Source organism: Lepidochelys olivacea (assembly GCF_965140295.1).
Source record: "Lepidochelys olivacea isolate rLepOli2 genome assembly, chromosome: 8".
Taxonomy (NCBI): Eukaryota; Metazoa; Chordata; order Testudines; family Cheloniidae; genus Lepidochelys; species Lepidochelys olivacea.
This window is the reverse complement of record NC_140418.1, coordinates 7805677-7820637: the sequence shown is the minus strand read 5'-3', so window position 1 is coordinate 7820637 and position 14961 is coordinate 7805677. Positions and strand designations below refer to the sequence as shown.

The following is a 14961-nucleotide window of genomic DNA, read 5'->3' as shown; positions in this document are numbered from 1 at the left end:
AATAAAACAAACAAACCCCTCACTGGCCGGTGTGGTTTGGAGTCCCCTTGACCCAGGCACGAAAAGGAAAAAACCCCCCCCGCCCCTCCTCCCAGTACCATTCGAGGCGGGGATGGGTCAGTTTCCCCCTTGCCCACGGGCTCCGCTCCCGCCCCTTTCTCCTGCCCCTTCCCCACCCCTGCTCGTCTCTCTCTCAGTCCTTCCACCCTCCGGCCGCAGGGACGCGATTGCAGAGCCCGCTGGGCTTCCCCCGCGCGAGCTGCTGGCCTGGGAGCGGGGCTCCGCAGGGGACCCGGGGGGCGGCCGCTCGTGCGCGCTCCCAAGCCTGTGTCCGCACAGGAAGGACTTTGGGCACCGCCAAGAGCAAGAATTTGCTTTTCTGACCTCGGTCCCTAGGGCTGGCCACGCCTTCCCCGAGCCAGGCACTCGCCTACCTGCTGTCGCTGCGGCTGTCCAGGAACAGCTCTGCAGCATGCAAGGGGTTAACTAGCGCTGCGAGGAGGAAGCACATGCTAGCGCGGAGCAGTCGCTGGCGGCGGCGGTGTACACACGGCAGGGGGAGCGGACCGTACTCCGCAGTCACTCCCCTGCAGGAGCTGGGACCGGTTTTTTGCCCCAACGCCCGTCAGACCCAAGATGCTGGATCAGATCGCGTTGCTAGCCGCTGTGACCGTCCTGGGAGTCTTGGAGCAAGGTACCGTGCCCGGCCCTTCCCCGTTCACTGCCGCTGTGTCATTGCAGCGGGGGGGTCACCAGGCTGTGCGGGATGAAAGGCTGCTTTTGTCCTGGGCGGTAAATGATGCAAATTGTTTCGGGGATGCTCGGGATGAAGATGGTCATCGCCACCGCTGGTATTTGAGTTGCAAAGAGCTCAAGTGACTTGCAGCCCTCACACCTCATCATGTGCTACAGAAATGAAAACGAAATGTTAACTGGAAACTAACAGTTGACTTACCGGCGTTATCAATTCACTATTCTCCACAGTTGTTGTTGTTGTTTTTTTTTTTTAATTGCTGTAATTTTGCAAATAAAAGCATGGTCGCAAAGTATCCAAACTAAAGTCAGGGGGATAACTACTTAGTGCGTTGAGGAAATGTTTATGGTATTTGAAGGTTTGCGTGCACAGGTATAGGTGTAAAATATCTGTACATTGTAGTTTAACATAAGACCCATTCCTATTGCTTCACGAGCAATGTCAATATATTGTATGCTACATTCTCTGTAGTAGGTATTCTGTTTCTATACAGCTTATTTAAATCTATTAAGTGTATTAATAGTGGATGATAAATAAGAAGAGCTGATAATGCAATGTAACGAAAAAGCCAACATGACTTTCTAGGCTGTATCATCACAAGCATCAGAGCAGGAGGCATTAATTAGTCTCTCTCTCTCTAGGACACTGGTTCCTAGCCTTTCCAGATTACTGTACCCCTTTCAGGCGTCTGATTTGTCTTGCGTACCCCCAAGTTACACGTCACCTAAAAACTACTTGGTTACAAAATCAGACGTAGAAATACAAAAGTGTCGCAGCAACCTATTACTGAAAAATTGCTTCCTTTCTCATTTTGTCTGTCTGAAATTTTAATTTGTACTGACTTCGCTAGTGCTTGTTATGTAGCTTGTAAAACTAGACAAATATCTAGATGAGTTGAGGTACCCACAGGATGACCTCTGCATAACCCTCAGGGTACACATACCCCAGTTGAGAACCACTGCTCTAGGACTCTGAGCCCATGCCTAGATCCCTGCATTAAATTTTAGGTATTGATAAACTGGAAGAATTCAGAAAAAAGCAACAAAACTGATCAAGGGGTGGAGAGAGTGAATTTTTGAGGTAAGAGCTTTTTAAGAAGTACCGCTTGATTAAGCAGTAATGATTACAGAGGAGGGCGGAGAGGTATGACAGACTATAACTGTCAACCCATATTTAAGAGACAAGGTGTGTGAGGTAATATCTTTTACTGGACCAACTTCTGTTGGTGAGGGAGACAAGCTTCTGAGCTACACAGAGCTCTTCAGCTCTGAGAATGGTACTCTCAGCGTCACAGTTTAATACATGGTGGAACAGATTAGAATATGCTAAACAATCTGTTCCACCTTGCATTTAGCTGTGACATTGGAAGTATCTTTCCCAGACCTGAAAAAGAGCTCCATGTGGCTTGAAAGCTTGTCTCTCTCACCCAGAGAAGTTGGTCCAATAACAGATATTACCTCACCCACCTTGTCTCACTAATATTTTGGGACCAACACGGTTACTACAACACTACATACAACTAGTGTTTGAACAGTATATACCAGAGGTAGAAAATTTATTTAGTTCAGTCCAAGGAGTACTGGAATTAGAGTTAAGAGAAGAGATCCTCAGATTGAACATCATGGAGGAGACTGTTGCAGCTGTATAGAGAAGGTTGAGTTGAATGGGTTTTGAGGGTGGAGGGAGGTTGGTTTTTTTACTTGAAGCAGGGATTCAATCTCTTTACACTGTATTTTTCATATATAGCAATCTCACCACAATCACAGTTCTCATCTTAGAGTTTAGAATTAATTTTCTGAGAATTGACAAGTAAATCTGTTAATTAGTTTAGGAGTTATAATTGATTTTAAAATGTGCCCTTTAAGGAATCTGGCACCTTGTCAGATCATTTTTTGTCCCTAACAATCCTAATAATGGAATGATACAGACTCTTCAAACTTTTCGTACAGTTAAAGCTAACTGAACTCATGGCCATAGGCTACACTTTTTGGAATTAATGGTCATTTTGCATATTCATTAAGTGAAAGTTTCTTCAAGTAGCGGCTGAAGAATGTTCTATACAGAGACTTGCACAAAGAACTGCTCTCTTTCAAATTGGCTTCCATATTTACCTTGTTCCCACTGGGAGTGAGGCCATAGGGTGCCCTCAATTAGCCATTTTGAAAAAAGGGATAGACACCATCTTCCCAGAGGGGCATTGTGTCGTCTCAGTCCCATTGAAAACAATGGGAAATGGTTGCTGTTTTGAAAGAGGACACTTGTTCATGAGTTCCTCTGAAAAGGATTTTATGCGTCAGCTTCTGTTATGACAAATTTGTTAAGAAAAATTATGACAAATCCTAATTTCCCATGGGGAGGTGGAATTAATGTAGATTGGCCACTCACAGATCCCCATAACACCAGGCAATCTGGTACTTCTGGGAATGACATGGGCCTGCGTGATCCTGCCCATGCTGCCATGTGCGCATGCAAGGTTACCTGGCAAGCCATTTTGAAGCGTACCCTGCCCTGCCCAGGTGACCTCATGTGCACAGTCAGAGAGGCAGGGTAGAGCACTCTTCCACATGGTGTCCCCTGTCAACTGCCAGACAAAACCATGACTGGTTTTGCCCCAGTGCCTGGGAGGGTGACCAGATGTCCCGATTTTATAGGGACAGTCCCGGTATTTGGGGCTTTTTCTTGTATAGGCGCCTATTACCCCTCACGTTCGTCCCGATTTTTCACACTTGCTATTTGGTCACCCTAGCGCTGGGTGGGAGGCAAACCTTAGAAAACAGGACCGTTCAGTTTAAAACCAGATGAATGGCTTGCCTAAAGTAACGTGGTCCTCAGAAATCATTTAAATCTAATCTGGGCCCCAAACAATGTCATGATTTTAGCCATTTTATGACTATAGGAGAGAGAGTGAAGGTCATTTTGGGTGCTTGATTGTTTCCATACTTGAGCATGTCTGAATTTCTTTTCAGTTAAAGCTTAACTCCAAATTTCTTGGGTATTTAAGGCTTGATTGGGGAATAATTGAAATATCCCTGTACTGTATTTTACCCAGAATTCATCTTTAATTCCATTTTAACGTAGGCTTGGTCTGGGATTAAAGAAATGTTTCCTGACCATAAGAATTATTAGATGGTGGAAGCACCATTGCTCTGGGACACTTAAAACCAGACTGAACAAGGAATTTGAAAGTGTAGTGTAACAAGGTAATCCTCCACTGGCCGAGATGAGCTAGCCTTTTCAGGTCTAATTGCTCTATTACTCTGAGTATACTCTGCAGTTGAGTAGAGGAATTCTGCCTCCCTCAAAACATTCACCTCACCTGCATTTGCAATTGATGACTCAGGTTTTGTAGTCTCTCCCCTGATCTATGTCATTCTAAAGATGTTGGTCATTTCTCTGTAGTTAAGGTCTTGAAAGCATTTTCAGTACAAAGAGCAATTTGCTGCTGTTCTAAAATTGTAGGAAGAATGTCCTTTTGGGAGAAGAATCAGATGTTGCTAAATTTGGGGAGAATGGGCTAATGTTGGAAGTGTGCCTGTAATATAAAAATAAATACATAAAACATTGTTTTTTCCCTGACTGGAAAACTTGTGACACTTGTTTTATGTCCTATGTCTACAACGGTGAGCCTGAGAAACTGCAAACTGGGGATGTTTTTGTTGGATTTTTGGTGACCACTAGTGCCTTGTAGCAAATGTGGAATGCAGTGCAGTTGTAGCCGTGTTGGTCTCAGGAAATGTGAAAGTTTCATGTTTGAAATAGGACCATCAGATATTTCAGAGAGTCCCTGAAACAGAGGGGGATTGAAAGTATAGGATAAGTCTAATATGAAAAAAATTAAAGTTATCTTAAGTTTGGTTAAGGAAATAAATCTGTTTTGTAAAGAAAGTCCCCGACTACCAAGTAGAAGGAAGGCCTAGAAAATAATGAGATAAAACCAAAAGGAATGAAGTAGGGAGAATGTCTGGTTTAAAGAATAACTAATGAGATAAGGGGAAGTTTCTAAAAAGAAGTTTATAAAAAGAAGGAGTGACTGCAGATAGTTTTAAATCAAACAAAGATAATCTGTTTTAAAATGAGCCAACATGGCCCTTCCCCAACCCACACAGCAGTGTTAAATCCTGTGTGAACCCAGGTGTAATGGAAAAGCTGTTGAACAACAAGAAAGAGGGGAGGAAAGGCTTTGGGAAGAAAGAAGGTTGTAAAGATTACCTGGATTAAGACTGGAAATAAGGGTGAACTGTCTTAACTTTTTCTGGGGTGTGTGTGCTGAAGTCTGTAATTGGCAGTGACATCGCTTGTTTAAAGGTATTAAAAAGTAAATGCTTAAAGGGTTCATTGCGAATACCCACCTGATCATTCTGGAGCCAACCAAAATGGGTCTAAGTACCTCAGGGTTTAGCCTGTTTGTAAGTAGTTTGATTACATGCTTATAAATTTTTTGTACTATTTGGATGTAGTAAATCGCTTATTATTTAGGCTTTTTTTTTTTTTAGAGCAACTGCCCTAGAATGCCCCTACATCCTAGCTTCCACTTTGACAACTTTGTCTCAAGTAGGGAGACACATGTATTATTGGATCAAGGAATTTTTCCAGGGGGTTTTAGAAGTATTCAACTGTAGGCATCTTGCACTTTGCAGATGGCATATAAAAAGTGAGTCACAGAGCACTAGTTTTATACCTACAGGTCTTTGCTAACAAATGTTGGACTGGGTCACAGCCTTGGTCATGCAAAGTAGCATCATTTTATGCCTAGGAAGTTTTTCTGTTGGGTTTGTCTACACTTACACTTAAGGAGGAGAAACAGTGATGAACAGATAGATTTCTCCCAGCATTTCTGAGGATGATGAGATGAGGCTGAATTAAGGTTGTTTGGCTGATAGTAAGTTATTAATACACTTAATCAGAGTTTAACAAAGGTGGAAGCTTAGTGTTCAGTAAATGTACACAAATGTCTGATTCCGAAGTGTTGAAAGCACAGTGGGCTTCTGTTTTCTTTTTCTTTTGGGCAAAGCTTTCCCCTTTTGCCCCCTTGCGTCAGTGTAATATTGTGTTTGTCCAGAGATGCATAAAAGGCTCTATTGACAAAAATGTAAAGTCTGAACAGATTCAACTGGCTTCCCTCTGGGAGTTGCCTCTGAGGAAAAAGCTTGAATGTGGGTTATTGCAAAGCTTGGGGTGGGTTTTGTAATGTATCATTCTAAGAGCCACCTGTAGTGTGTAATCCTTCGTTCTTACACTGTGCATATATTTCAGATCCCTACAGCAGGGCTAGGGTTCTCAAGCGGCCCTCTCTGATGGGGATGGTTAATTATACAAATTCTTGTTGCGCGCCTGGGGTTTCCTATGGGAACGTGCTGTTCAATTGTTCCCAGGTGCAAGTAAACTTGTAACAGGTTTAAACTTTGTTTATTGACTAAGCATAAAAAAAGTGCAGTAACAGGGTTGTGCAATGAAACTAATCCCATGCGTTATTGACTGTTTATAGGGGACTGAACTGAGAATATGTGGTGACACCTGATGTTCTCAGGGTTATGCCAAAATCCAGCACTGTGAGCACTAGTCTATGCAGTGTCTTTAAATCAACCTGCACGTTTTTGAGAGGTGCCTTGGGGACAACAAAATGAGAGAGAGAGAGGGAAAAAAAGCAGCCTTTATTTAGGGAGCTGTGTTTTACTGACATGCAGAGAAGTTGACAGGAATTAATATTTGATTAGATCTTGCTTCTGAAGCTCTCCCCACATATCCTGTAGATAGCACTGAACTGTGTACATAGCCAGGCATGATATCAGCCGTATCTGCTCTCTGGCTGTTTTCTTGGGGTTTTACTGAACTCTGTAGCTGAATGGTACATCAGTGGCATTTGTCATATCACAATCAAAGTGATGATGTAGTTCTTATTCACTGGGTTCTAGCTCTTTTGTAAGTTTCCTCCCCAATATTATATTTACATCGGAATTCTTATTAATAGGAAGAAATGTGCTGAACAGATCAACAATTGGATAAGGACATGTGTGTTTTTAAAAGAGTGATTAAGTAGGGGGGAAGGATAGCTCAAAGGTTTGAGCATTGGCCTGCTAAACCCAGGGTTGTGAGTTCAATCCTTAAGGGGGCCATTTAGGGATCTGGGGCAAAAATTGGGGATTGGCCCTGCTTTGAGCGGGGGGTTGGCCTAGATGACCTTCTGAGGTCCCTTCCAACTCTGATATTCTATTCTATGATTAAGTAATATTTATTGAAGTTGCATTACAACATCAGATTATGTAAATCTCTTCTTTCCTCCAAGTGTGTCTATACCAGCCTCCTCTACTATACGGCACATGAGCGCTGCTCAACTGTAATGTCTTTCTCCTCCTTAAAACTGATTTCTGTTCCTTAAGCCCATCTATATTGATCTCTCAGTATTTTCCTTTATCTGAACCATTGTCCTGGTCATCACTTGTCTGTGTTAGATTGTAACGGCTCTGGATCGCGGCTGTATCTTTGTATGTACTGTGAAGTACGTTATAGCTTTCCAAAGCCATATAAATGCTGAATAGTAAATGTCTTCCTCTAGTGGCTGCAGACTACAGGTGCTAAAAACCCAGCATGGCTACACAAGAGTGAATGTTTTGCAGCTTGCCTCTAAGATAATAGATATTGTTATTGACACATGGATCCCATCAGAATATGACACTGGAGAGAGAGAGAGAGGAACCTATGTATATTCGAATTGTCCTATAAAAACAGGGAATTACATCACCTAGGTTCCCAATTAGGGTTCAGTGTGTCTATTGTGTAAACAAGCATGGGGCAAGAAGGACAGTGGGGGGACGGGAGGGCTTCTTAACCTATTTCCATGTGTGTGCACAACTGCATTTAGTGACTTGAAAGCCCACAAGGTTGTGCTTTTCCAAACCGACTTTTTATTTTTTTTCATCTGCTGCATGCTTTGCACCTGACTGTGCCTGCTTAGGCATTGAGTTTCTGGAGAACAGCTGAATCTGACCATGCTGAACGTGGCCCAGCTGCATGCAAAGTGCTGCTGAGTGTAGCAACCGGGTACAGGCTTCAAAGGAGCAGCCAGCACCCATTCTCAGAAGACACAGAGTTGAATTTGGCAAAGTTCAGTTTAAAAAGACACAAGCTGCTGCGCCTTATTGCAAAAGCTGCAAAAATCATCCTTCCAGGGCGGAGTGTTGGTCTTTACACCAATGCCAGCTGATAGTGTTTGGCTCTTGCTCTGGCACCATCTGTGTTCTTAGTCCTTGGGCTTGGATCCTGACACGTCCAGATCCATTCTTATGCGTCAGCTGTCCATCCCACAGGCTCCAGCTACTTCCTCACTGATTGTGTGTAACAAAAGGAGGAGGTGGGTTTTGAACAGGTCCCTTTGAGTCCTGTTCTTTGCTTTCACCCTGAACATCTCCCTTTTCTTAGGGCTTGAGGGGAAGCGAGCTCTTGCCAGTGTCACCAACTCTCGCCGTGTTATCACGGGGGTGGCGCTCTGTGGTTGTGCTCAGGAATTTGGCGAGCGCTGCCTGCGGTTCCTCCTTCCGCAGCCAGGCACCGCTTTACAAGTGGAGTGGGTCAGAGCTGGGGCAGGGCTGTGTGGGCGTGTTCCTGCCCCCCTGCCCCCACACACACTTTCCCAAAGCTCAGCTGTTGCACTGCAGCCTCACCAGTCAGGCAGTTTTAATGGAGGTAGGTTCTCAGGGCAGCCCTGTCCCTTGGAGATGGGCCAGCTTTCGGGGAAGCGAGTTGTGAGAAGCAGGAGCATCGATAGGGTGACCCGATGTGCCGATTTTATGGGGACAGTCCTGATATTTGGGGCTTTGTCTTGTATAGGCTCCTATTACCCCCCCGCCCCACCCCAATTGTTCACGCTTGCTGTCTGGGCACCCTAAGCACAGAGGACCTGGGGCCAGAGGACATGTAGGCTAGTGGAAGAGCACTGGCCTGGAACTCAATAGACCTGAGTTATGCTCTCGGCTCTGTCACTGGATTGCGTGTGCCCTTGGGCAAGTGACTCTGGCTCTGCCTCAGTTTCCCCAGCTGTAAAATGGGGATACAACAATACTTCACTTGAGAGCTGCTGATTAAAAGTGCTAGGATAAGAGCTAGGACATTAATTATTATGATCATTCGTATGCATTTAAGGTTGAATTTTCAGCCTATAATCACCCCACACATGCTGAGCATTGTCAGGGGCATGAACCAGAAGACTGTCCAAAACTATGATTAATATTTTGGCCTAAAAATAATGAGATCTCTTTTAATGTCATGATTTGGGGGTTTCTGAATCATGATGTTCAAACTCGGGGGGTGGGCAGTCCTGCATTGTTCTGGAGCGGCGTGCAACTGGAGCTGTGTCTAACTTTAGCTGGGTATGAAACAGCATACACTGGGGTGTCCATTACTGCGGCTGCTAGCTGTGTGTGAGATTGTTATGCAAAGCACAAGTCAAAGTCTAAATTGTCTGGGCCGTACAGTCTGTTCAATACAATGTACATACATGAAATAAATGGGGTATTTAGTTAGTCTACCCATTAATAGTGTCTGATTTTCATAGACTGTAATTAAAATCTATAAGCCTGGTGGCTATTTTTAGAACTCCCTTAGTTCCAACCCAGATAATGCATGGGCTAGTGTAATGAGTGTAACATACAATGTACAGCTTTGTTCTCTTCTTCCAGCCTATTTTGCGCTGCAGGTGATCTATGCCAGACGGAAATACAAAGTCTCCCCCCCGGATACAGCAGGCCCACCAGAATTTGAGAGAGTCTTCAGAGCTCAGTAAGAGAGTTTTCCTTTACTCGCTGTGTTTACACCTAAACTGAGGCTAGAGCCAGACGCTACATCCAATCTCCCTTGAAAGACTGAGCCAGATCAGATCTTCACCACTCAGGCTTACTGCTGGTCCCAGCCACAGATCCTGTCTGATGTTTAGCAGCGTTATGAATTTAAGCTCCCAGGCGCCTCTTTTGAAGGGGTCATGCAGGGTTACTTTGAGGTGTAACATGCCAGCTCAGGAAGCAAATTCTGCCCAGGCTGTGTTCCCGTTCACGCTGTTGAGTGAAGGGGTGCATAGTGAGAGACTGCTGTAGCCTCAAGAACCCTAAGGCCCTGCCTTTCTTTAATCTCTGCACTTTAAGGAGGGGCTGACTCAGCGCTATTCCTGGAGCAAGACACAAGGCCTTGGAAACAGCTTCTTGCTCAGGTCCACCACACTGCTAACGAACGTGGGACTCAGTTGTTTCGCCATTCAAAAGGGGAGAGGAAGCGTGTGCTCGTTTTAACCATGTTCTGCCTCTTACTTCCACAAGGAGCCAAAAGGCATGGGCTGCGATTTGTGATGACGACTGGACGGCTCGTTTCAATCTAGCAGTAAATTTTGAACAGATAATAGTCTGTAGTTTCTCAGCAAACAGTCAATGTGTGGACTGGCAGAAATGCTCACGTGAGTTCATTTAAGACACCTGGAAATGCCACCAAGCGTGAAACGCCACGGCCAGTTCCAGCCCACAAACCTTTGTCTAATTCTGTGCATGGCAGAAGCTGTGAGGCTGAGAATCTCTGTTGCATCTTTTGTAGGGGAAGTGATGTGATCATTGTTACCTGGGGAAGGTTATTTCTGTGGCAATTGATTCTGAGAGATGAGCTGCTTTGATATGTTTTTAAAAACACAGATTTAGTACTTCATAGTGGAAAACCGGCAGGTGCTCTCTCTCTCTCTAGCTAAAAATGCATTTGCTTTATAAAATTTGCAGCACTCCTGTTTCTGACTCAAATATGGCATATCCCCTAGGGCCAGAGGAGAAGATTTTGGCTAAATTTTAGATGAGTTGTCCATGGAATTGTAAAACTTTTCACATTTGGACGCGTCACCATGTACTGCTTGCAGACGATTTAGTGCCTTTTGCCATTTAAAAAAAAGGAGCTGGAGGGTGCCAGAATGCTCCTTTGGGGACTTTTAAAGTTGAGCAAAAGTTTGACTCAGCACAGTAGTGTGGTGCAGAGCAATTCTTAAACACCTACAACTTTACGCTTTAGTTGATTGTGTAATTTCCTATTAGTAACCTAAAGGGGGGAAATACCTTACACATGTTTAATTCCAGATCTGATGCAGAAAGCCTGCGGGCTGGGGCAAACTATATGACCTCTGCCTTAGTCTGTAAATCTCTGAAGAGGAGATTATGCCACTGCTGCTCAGGATTGGAGGGAGATGCTAATTTTGGCCACGAGTTCAGAAGATTGACAGCACTGCAAATATTGGTTTACTGGTGCTTTTCCTTAGCCCATGTTGCATATTTGCCCTACAATGCAGAAAGGGGACCCGTTGGCCATAATACCACAAACTGATCCTGCCTACGCGCGAATATATTTTTGAAAATGAATTGCTAAATGCACTGCCCTGAGAGGGGGTTTATGTGGGCTTTCGCTTTCAGTTTTAACTTTCTCTTCTCTGGTTCTCCTCAGGGCGAACTGCTCCGAATACTTTCCAATCTTTGTGTCTGTCCTATGGGTGGCTGGAATCTTCTTCCAACAAGGTAAAATAATTAAAAAATCCCACCAAAATCCAGACACTGTTCTGGGTTTATACCATTGGTGCACTTACAGCAAACCATTGCTAGCTAATTGCTGGAAACAAGCTGCCTCCTGGAGCTCAAGGATGAGCTGTTTCGGCATGGGGAAGTGGGAGGGGATAGGGGAGAAAAAGGCCAGACTTACTTAAATGAAACTCAGTTGGTTTGGGCAGCTATAGTTTAATACTGAAAATCTGACATGCCAACCTCTTCATAAGATATGGAGGTATCTGTGCCATTCCCAAGGGAGACATTTACGTGATTGCATTGTCCTGTGGCTGGTTAGTGCTTCTAGGCTTTAGAGATGAACTAGTCCTGTCTTCCTCCTACTCCTCAAGCTGCTAAACTTTGCTCCTATATGGCCCCGACGTGCAGGAGTTCCTAAAGGTCTCAGGCAATATACTGCTATTCATTTATTTCTCCTAAAGAGGGAGGGGTGTGGAAATATGGCTTTTAGCCTAGGGAAAAAGCCATGACTACCCCTCCCAGCAGAGGTGGCAGAAGCTTCCTTCCCCCCCCAGGCCCTGTGCCCCCCCCTTTCCCTTGAGGCCCCCCTCCCACACCGCCTCTTCCCCCAGCCCCTGCCCCCTCTCGCTCATCCTTATGGCCAGTAAATAGTGGGAGGGCAGTAGGCCTCTGCCTCCCAGTCAGCACTGGGTGCACTGGTCAGATGTCTCACGGTCCATTTGTAATTCTGATTTTGCTGAATTGTTCTCTTCCAATTACTTGTCAGACTTTGTAGCCTTCAGACTCTGGCCGTGAAGCATTTAGCGCACTGCCCCATGGTAATGATTTTGGTTCTTGGCTTCACATCTAGGTGTGGCTGCAGTCTGTGGGCTACTCTACTTGTATGCTCGGTACCAGTACTTCCAGGGATATACGCTCTCTGCTCATGGAAGGTGAGTACGTAGCCAGGCATGAAATCGTGTGGGTGAAAGTGCCCAACAACAAGCCTGCCTTATACACATTAAAATCAGTGGGAGTTAGGTGCCGAAATATCTATGAAGAAGATCTGGGCCTGTATCCTTTCCCACTTTGCTGTTAGAAACCCACTGCTGCTATTAATTTCCTCCCTGCCCCCCATGGCAAGAGCACCATGAATGTGTTACCAATTCATCAAGTGGGTCTAACCTGGAGTGTAACAATGGGCAGTGCAGTTCCTCTAAATGAAGCATACATCTTTCCTCTGGAATGCTCACCGTCCATAAAACTCAACCTGCACTCGAGGCTGACTCCAGGGTGCTTAACAATAACTGTAGCCAGCTGCATTTATAACTTTAAACCTGCTGCTGCTGCTGAAGGTTACTAGTTTGAGAAGCAAGGTTATAACAAAGTAAATTGATTCTGTACTAGCTGAAGGGTTTTTAAGCATGCTAAAGCCAACACAAAAGTTTCCTGTTAAATAATTGCCTGGCCCAGCCGCTCAGTGGCTCACTGAGTTTGTGCGTCCCACCTTGTCACCCACAAGCACTTGTGAAGCTGGCTGTTCTAGTGTGCAGCAGCTTCAGTGTGTCAACCACATGTGCAAATGTAGTGGTCTTACTGTTTACCAGTGGCAAAGACACTTTGCTAGGCTGCACAGAACTTTCAATAAATAGCTTTAAAAACCCCTTGATTTTTGAGGGCAGAAGTTGGCTGTTTTCAACGCCTGTTACAGACCCTGCTTGTTTTATATTAAAAAAAATATATATCCTTGCTGGCAGAGGAGGTCATTGTTCTCTTTTCATGAATGTTTTCTCCTCACACAGATTGGGGCCTATGTACTTCAGCGCCAAAGTTCTGTGGATTTTGATTGGTTTGTCCATGGCTGGGCTTTTGGTTCACTTCCTGTCACTCAGTTCTTTTGTGTGGAGAATGGAAATTCCAAGCAAACTGCAACTGCTCTTCCGGTGGTAAACAGGGCCTGTGACTGCTGACCTAAACCCTCCACTCAGCATCTCCTCCAACGCTGCCAGGCTGATGAGATTTTAATCTTTACTTTCTCCACGCTAAAGCCGTTCAAAATAGTGTGCTGTGGTGGAAGAGATCTAAAATACTCCCAAACTTATGTTCAGGCAGTTGTCCCCTGCGTCAATTCTCTTCCTTTAACGAGGGGGAAGAGGGAGAAAGTGGTTCTCTCCCTCCCGCCACCCCAGGTTATCCACAGCAAGTTCCACTTACTAGGAAACCGTTTTAATCACAAGTGGAGACTAGAGCAACGCTACAGTCATTTGCCTCAGTTGGCTTTTAAAACCCCTTCTCTTCCCCCACTAAACGTTGTGCATATGCATGTAGAAAAGCACAGGCTTGCTAGAGAAGCTAAAGACAGACGTGATTAGCAGCACATGCTGTTCTTCCTTCCCATCCCATGCACCCAGCTGAAACTAAGGATTTTGCCACCAGACTCAGCTTCGGTAGGATGTTGCTTAAGCTAATAAAAAGAGGCTGTTGTAATTCTCAGCTGTTTTGTCTATGCAGCAGTACTTCAAATAGAGCGTTAGTATACAGATAGTGGGAGGCAAGGTCTAGACCACCTATTTCTAGGACATTTGTTCATATAATGCTTAAATGCTTTTAGGCCTATGTTTTCTAATGGCTTATGGCACTGGGCACCCAAGATGAGATTTCTAGGATCTGCTTTGCTAAAGTTCTGGGTGCTCCTAGCTATCAAATTGGGCACTCAAAAGCATGACAATAACTGAAAAAGATGGGCTTTCATTTCCATGGCCAAACCAAGAGCTGTCACAGTCTGATGTTGCTTACCTTTGCTGAACTACAAGTTGCCTTGAAATTTTGACATTTTTACTCTGTTGTAGTTACTTGTTGTTGCACTTACCTGAGCAATGGGAAACATACTATAACTTTCTGCTATAAGAGTCAATGCATCTAATGTCATAGGACAGTCCAGGGGTGCACTGCATACAGAGTTGGTGAATGGAGACAGAAAAGAGCCAGAAAAGGTGAAGAAATACTTTCCCAGACTTACAGCTTTAGATATACTGGTTTGAAGGGGAGGAACACAGAAGAAAATTGCTGAAGTATTGTTTTATAACCACACTTTAAAAGCAAAAGCCATTCAAAGAAAGGCCCTCTCCTAACCCAACAGAAACTTGCATCGGTTTTAATAAAGGAATTAGGGAGGGAGGAATTAAGTCCCTCTACTTGGATTCAGAGCCACTGAGAATGTTTTCAGCATCCTGTGACCCTTCTCAGTAGTAGACTAGTAAGGGGGGATAAAAAGCACATTTTAGATGTAATATATTAGGAGTGAGAGTTTAGCAGTGGTTCCTTTTCCTCGTTTATGCAGAGCTGGCGTACAGGCTGTTCAGTTATGCTACTACAGCTCCCTGCCTGTAGAAGCAGGGCACCTGGAATTGGCACCGGTGCCACGAGCAGCTCTGCCTTGGCTAAGTTATCACCCCAGTCATAATCCAGAGGTGCATTGCCGAGCCATGGGAAGGGAAAGCAATTGTACAATCTGCAAGTTAAATATGAAGAGCCTCTTGCTAGAAAGTTAAAACCTTGAGTGAAGACAAGGGCAAGGATTTTAAATTTAATTAAACTTTATTACAGTGCACGTTATTTTTAATATATATTTATATAGAGATGTACTTGAAAAATCAAATGTATCCAATAATAAAAAATACAGCACATTAAAGTAGTATA

At 44.4% G+C, this 14961-nt stretch overlaps 1 protein-coding gene across 2 annotated transcripts; it reads left to right on the top strand.

Annotated features, from left to right (window-relative positions):
* Positions 1–224: 224 nt before the first annotated feature.
* Positions 225–14831, top strand: LOC311524744 (leukotriene C4 synthase-like). 2 transcript variants are annotated; one of them, XM_084636175.1, is made up of 5 exons: positions 508–694; positions 9427–9526; positions 11210–11280; positions 12134–12215; positions 13065–14831. In XM_084636175.1, the coding sequence occupies exons 1-5, from the start codon at positions 637–639 to the stop codon at positions 13210–13212; spliced, it is 459 nt and encodes a 152-aa protein (XP_084492301.1). In that variant the 5' UTR covers positions 508–636; the 3' UTR covers positions 13213–14831. The 2 variants fall into 2 exon arrangements, with proteins under 2 accessions (XP_084492300.1, XP_084492301.1); XM_084636174.1 differs by lacking the exon at positions 9427–9526 and having other exon boundaries at positions 225–694.
* The last annotated feature ends 130 nt before the right edge of the window (positions 14832–14961 follow it).

Excerpts from the sequence above, each read along its gene's own strand:
- LOC311524744 (XM_084636174.1), top strand. The coding sequence starts at position 510 with ATGCTAGCGCGGAGCAGTCGCTGGCGGCGGCGGTGTACACACGGCAGG. Across the intron at positions 11,281-12,133 it reads TGGAATCTTCTTCCAACAAG|GTGTGGCTGCAGTCTGTGGG; the intron begins GTAAAATAATTA and ends CTTCACATCTAG. Across the intron at positions 12,216-13,064 it reads ACGCTCTCTGCTCATGGAAG|ATTGGGGCCTATGTACTTCA; the intron begins GTGAGTACGTAG and ends CTCCTCACACAG.